At 45.0% G+C, this 5,953-nt stretch overlaps 1 protein-coding gene across 3 annotated transcripts in view; it reads right to left on the bottom strand.

Annotated features, from left to right (window-relative positions):
• GLRA1 (glycine receptor alpha 1) overlaps positions 1-479 on the bottom strand; it is a 105,708-nt gene extending 105,229 nt beyond the window's left edge. For 2 of the 3 annotated variants that reach the window (XM_004371286.1, XM_004371288.1), the window contains exon 1: positions 129-473. In XM_004371286.1, coding sequence (XP_004371343.1) covers positions 129-184 — 56 coding nt within the window. In that variant the 5' untranslated portion in view covers positions 185-473. Of the gene's footprint in view, positions 1-128 lie in introns of all 3 variants that reach the window. The other variant, XM_004371287.1, reaches the window with a different exon arrangement.
• Between the last annotated feature and the right edge of the window lie 5,474 nt (positions 480-5,953).

Here is a 5,953-nt window from a genome sequence, read left to right as displayed (position 1 = left end):
AGGACCCGATTGCAGAGGTATACAGCACCTCCGCCCCCCAAATGAGGGGACCACGGACAGAGTCAGCCTCTGTGTCTCCCCCCCCCCCATTTCCATCAGAGCGATGTGGTCAGTAGAAAATTGCATACCTGAAGAATACAATGGTCTCCCAAAGGTATAGTCGAAGAGTATTGAAGCTGTACATTTTTCAGGTCCTTGTGCTTTGTAGTCCACGAGTTATGGGGGCAAAAAATGTTTCGAATTGGTACTTACAAAATCAGTGAGCGCAACTGAAAAAATAATCCAGATGTTAAAGGGAGGTGGGGAACAGGGGCGCCGGAGGAACAGCCCCAGGGGAAATTGGAGCGAGGAGGCTTCTTGGTACCACGGACAGCAGCAGCGGCGAAGCGTTTCAGCACCACGGAGAGCGTCCGGCCCTGCTTTTCAGGAGCGCGAAGAGTATTGCTGTTTGTTAAACTCCAGTGTGTCTGTTGGCTCCCTGCGGCGCTGGCGAGGCACGTTTGGGGGTGGGTATATTTCTTTTTTACCCTTGTTTTTCTGTTTAAACGGCCAGCTCCATGCAAGAAAAAAAATCTGTGGAGATCAGAGCGCTGGCTTCAGACCGTTAGACTGGGCAAGCATCTTGGGTATAGAGAGCAGGGCTTTATGCCCCTGGACTGACTTGAGGTGGGTAGGGGCGAGGGGAAAGCGGTTGACGGAGCTGCCTTCAGTTAAATCCCGGGGAGTGTGCCAGGCTGGCGCATCACGACCGAGTCCCGGAGTCTCGCTCTCTTTCCTCCGTGCCGGTCTACCGTTGCCTTGCGATCCCTGTTCTCTGGTCCCCGCCGAATAAGTTATGATCGCTGCAGGAAAGGTGTCCCATCGCTCGGGGCTGCAGGCATGAGAGAGCTCAGAGCAAGTTTCAGGGGCTGCCTGGGTCCATGGCGACCCCGCGGGGCTCAGAAGCCCAAGGTTTCAGACGCATCTTGGTTTTCTGAGCTCGCCCATCTTCCTTTGGCCAGGACTCCTTCAGATCTTCAGACTTTCTTACTGCATTAATTTAACAAACTGGCGGTGTAGGGGCTGGGGAGGGGTGATGGCTGATAGCAGGGGATGGAGAGAAAAAAAAGGGGGGAAAAACTCCTTAGTATCTTCAAACCCTCCCACTCGCGGTGCTCATTGGCCCGCGGCTGGGAAAACCCGTATTGGGCCAATCTCCTGTTAGACTCTGGGTTGAGTTTAACGCTTAGCGTGCTGGATGAGATCCACAGCCCCATCCTTTCCATGTGGGCGGTGGGGTGGGGAGGTTATGGAGTTAATCTCTCCAGCTGTCTCAGAATATTGCCTTGATTTTTAAAGAATGTAGTTGTATGTGAGTAAAACACCGCGGACCCAGTTCAGATGTGCTTTCTGGCTCAATTTCTTGTCTTAAAAAGGAAGAGTTGAATCAAACCCCTGAGTTTCTTTTGAGCTCTGAATATTTACAGTCAGTTATAATATTTGGCCCTGGAAGGAAGGAAAGATTTTCAAAAAGAAGTCAGTCAATGATAGAGGAAGACCCTCTCCAGGGCCACTGCAGCAGGATGGTCCAGGAGAAATTCCTTGACCAGGCTCCAGGGTCAAGAGGGAACAGCCCCGGACTTGCTGCGGGAACTCTTTAAGGACATTAGTAAGATAGGACTTCTTTCATCTGGTCAGGAGACAGTTTTATTCATGTTTTACAAGTTGGAGAAACTGAGCCTCAGAGAGCTGGTGGCTTGCTCCAAATTAATGGCAGAGCCAAGCTTTACGTGAAGGTGTCTGGTACTTACCCTTCTCACTTTCCATTTTTCTTCCTCCTGCCTCCCTCTGTTTTTCTACTCAGAAACCAGCTATACAGTCTACCCTAGAGGCCATCTGGGAAAGTGGAGTTAATCAGATTTCCTCCTGGCTATGGGACCTTAGTAGATTAAAAGCCTCTGCAGGATTTTCTGGCTGATTTGAACTTGCTGGAATCCTGGGGTCTCTTCCTGTCAGGCTACTGAAAGGGGAAAATCCCTTCTCTTTAACTGGTAGCTTTAGGACTGCTTCTTTTGAGTGTTTGGAGTCTGGTTCCCCCGAGAATAGATTTTAGCAACTGAGCTTTCTCCAAATGCAGACCCTCTCCCAAGGAAGGAACTCTGGAAAGCTTTGTCTGCCAGCCTCCTACCAGCAGGAATTTCCCACACTGCAACAATACACCCTACACTGGTCCCTCTTTTATTGGCTCCCAGATGTCAGACAGATGTCAGTCCAGTAGTGAGCTGCTTAGAATTCCCATAAGGTTTTCAGTGGTGACTGAAAAGAAAGTTTAGCTTTGAAGGTGTGTATTCATATGAGTCTGATATGAAATTATATATATGTCTACATATGCATATATATGTAAATACTACATATATAATGGAAACCCTGGTGGCGTGGGGTTAAGAGCTACAGCTGCTAACCAAAAGGTCAGCAGTTCGAATTCACCAGGTGCTCCTTGGAAGCCATATGGAGCAGTTCTACTCTGTCCTATAGGGTCACTATGAGTTGGAATCGACTCTATGGCAATGGGTTTTTTTTTTATATATATATAATAAAGACAGAATCTTTATTAACATGCTTTCTGGGTGCTAGACACTACTGCATTACTGTGCACTTCACGCAATCTCATTTAATTCTCACAGTCACACCTAGAGGTAAACACTATCTTTAGCTTTGTGCATATGTTTGTGTACATGTATGTGTGTACATTTGTGAGTATGCTTGAGCAAGACCAGCATGTATATTCTTGTGTATGTACATTGATTTGTACTCTGCCTAATTCTGAAGTGGATTTGAGGTGGGTACATGTGTTTGTGTATTTGTGTTTGTAAATGTGTCTCTGTCCTTACAGGCATATATGTATGCATCTGTGCATGTCACTGTGGTGCCCGTAGAGGTCCTGAAAGAAGCTGTGAGCTGGAAACTTTGTCCTCGCTTCCACCTGGCGAGAAAGCACCTGTACAGGCAGGTGTGGATGCAGTGTGTGTAGAAGTTTCTTTTTCTTCTCCTTCAAGGAATGCTGTGTGGGGTGGTGGTGGTGGTGGGGGTGTTGCTGTCCATGAGTGTGAATGGCTCCAAGGCTGTGGACTGTGCAGGAGATGAAAGTAATTATTACTTGGGGCACTTGTTTTCTAGTAGGCATCTGTCTGCTTTGAGCTGATACTTTCATTTAATCAGCACACAAATTGAACATGTGCCAAGCACTGAGGATGTGACAATGTATGAGATAAACAGTACTCTGAGCTCATGGAACATGCATTCGCCTCAGAGGTGCAGTGGGAAAAGTCCCTAATGGTTGTTAATCTACACTTTTTCCCTACTCCTCAGATATTCCTTATTCCTGTAAATGGTATGCCCTTATCTGCCCCTTATTGTGTGGGTCACTATTGGAAATAAACAACCATGGACTTAGAGGTCAGGGATTTCTGTTCTTATTTTAGCTCTTTCTCAAAATGGCTGGGTGATGTTGGGCAAAGGACTAAACCTCTCTGGGCTAAGTCAAATGAGGCAGTAATGCCCACTCTTTTCACCACAGGAAGCTGCATAGAAGAAATGACATTCAAGTCTAGTTGTACTGTAACTTACCATATTATGAAACAAAAATCTTCACAGAATAGAAAGCTAATGGTCCATTTCTACTGGTAAGTATTCTGTGTAACCTAATTCCAGTATAATTCCAATACTTGATTGGTCCCTTATAAGTCACAGTAGCCAGATTTGAACCCTACTAAGTATGAATAAAATTTGATATACAGTGAGATTGATTTTATTACTACAAGAGATTCATTTTTTAAATTCATTCAACAAACATTTATTGAGCATTTACTATGTGTCAGGTATTCTAGGCACTGGGGATATAGCAGAGAATAAAACAGGCAATGATACCTATTCTAATGGAGTTTATCTTCTAGTTAAGGGAGACAGATGCTAAACAAGTAAATGTGTAATGTGTCAGACAATCATAAGGATTAAAAAGGAGAAAGGGTAAGGGACAGAGAGTGACATGGTGCAATTTTATAGAGGGTGGTCAGGTCAAGGAATGCCTTTCAGGTAGTGACATTTGAGCAAATTACTGAAGGAAATAAGAGAGTGAGCCATGTGAACCTTAGAGAGTGGAGGGAGAACATTTCAGGTAGTGGGAACAGCAAATGCAAATTCCCTGAGAGGGGAGTATACAAGAAACAGCAAGAAGGCCACTGTGGCTAGAACTGAGTGAGCGAGGGGGAGAGTGATAGGAGATGAGGCTAGAGAAGAAGTTGAGTGCTAGATCATGTACTACCTTCAAGACATAGTAAGGACTTTGGGTTTTATTTTGAGTGAGATAGGAAGTCATTGGAGAATTTTACCCAGAGGAGTAATACGATTTGATTTGATGTCTTAACAAGCTTAGCCTGGCAACTGTGTTTAGAATAAAGTGTGTGTGTGGTGGCAGGGGGTGGGGTGGTGGTGGGCAAAATAGAAGAAGGGAGACTAGTTGTGAGCTTCTGGAAAAAGAATCCACATAAGAGATTCTTAGAGACTGGTCTTGTTCAATACTTTAATTTACAGAAGAGGAAAGTTACCTTGAGAGAGGTTAAGCCACTTAACCCTCAGATTAGGAGCAGAGCTGGGACAAGAACCCAGATACTCTATCTCCAAAGGGTCTTTCCACTATTTTTTTTTTTGCTCTCAGTAAGATGAAGGGCATGCCAAAAGAAGGTCAAGGTAATCTACGAGGGAAGGGGCTTTACCTGGCTTATTACCGACATATATATACTTGGCACAGTGCCCAGCACATAGGAGGTTCTCAGAAAATGTTTCTTGCAAGCGTGAATGAGTGAGTAAAAGAAAGATGAACAAGAAGATTCAGGTGGAGGGCAAGAGAGGAAGGAGTAGTGTTAATCAGGTGGGATTATGATTATGTTGTCCTGAGCCTGCTAATGTAATTAACACACTGCCAAGCCTCTGTCCATGATGACATTCACAGAGGAGAGAGCTGGATGCTTCAACACTGCTTTGACAGGCTTCAATGATACTTTGTAAAGAGAGATGGCTATTTGGAGCAACTGAACAACCTGCCTGATTGTGCTGAAGTATTATGATGAATATGGGTCTGAAAATGGGACTGTGAAAGAGCCTATCCTCCAAGGAGTTAGAGGAAGGCTTACTGCCAGCCTTTCCTGACCCAACTCAGAGAATGCACTTGCTACCTTTTTTACTGCAAAGCAGTTGTCTGTTCTGTACCTTAAAGAAGTGACTGCAGAACCTCCTGGGAAATTTTAGTGGCACCAGGAGAATTTTTAGTCATAAAGAGTAGATGCATAAAATGCTAAGAAACCTTCCTTCCCATTTTAGTAATTAGGCACCCAGGGCCCAAACCAAAAACCAAACCCATTGCCATCAAGTCGATTCCAATTCATAGCAACACTACAGGACAGAATAGAGCTGTGCCGTAGGGTTTCCAAGGAGCAGCTGGTGGATTTGAACTGCTGATCTTTTGGTCAGCAGCCATAGCTCTTAACCACTACACCACCAGGGCCCCATATCCAGGGCCCAGGAAAGTGGAATGACAGGCTTAGGATAGCTCCACAAAGCTGAGTCTAGAACCAAGGGCTTGTGTTTCTCAGTCTAGGGTTCCCCACTTCTTCACTCTGAGACCTAAAGTAGAAGAAGAGAAGGTAGGATCAGTAAGGAAGAAATGCCTCTTATCAAGACTGATCAGACTTGGACTTTCTGCCCAAGGACTCTCCAGTTTTCTTGTGCAGCCAAGTTTATACTTGTATTCTGGGCTCTAGCAGCTTGATATCCATGTGAGACTTTTACTATCTCCTTGTGCTTCATTTCCATCTTCCCCTCAAACCTTTTTTGCCTCTTTTTTCTACTTTCTTCTCAATCTGCCCCTAGCTCTTATATCATGTTTATTCAACCAGTTCTTATTGGGTCTCTCATCTCT

This window comes from Trichechus manatus, unplaced genomic scaffold (assembly GCF_000243295.1).
Source record: "Trichechus manatus latirostris isolate Lorelei unplaced genomic scaffold, TriManLat1.0 scaffold00011, whole genome shotgun sequence".
In the NCBI taxonomy this organism is placed as follows: domain Eukaryota; kingdom Metazoa; phylum Chordata; class Mammalia; order Sirenia; family Trichechidae; genus Trichechus; species Trichechus manatus.
The sequence above is the reverse complement of the archived record's forward strand: the minus strand, read 5'-3'. Positions and strand labels throughout refer to the sequence as shown.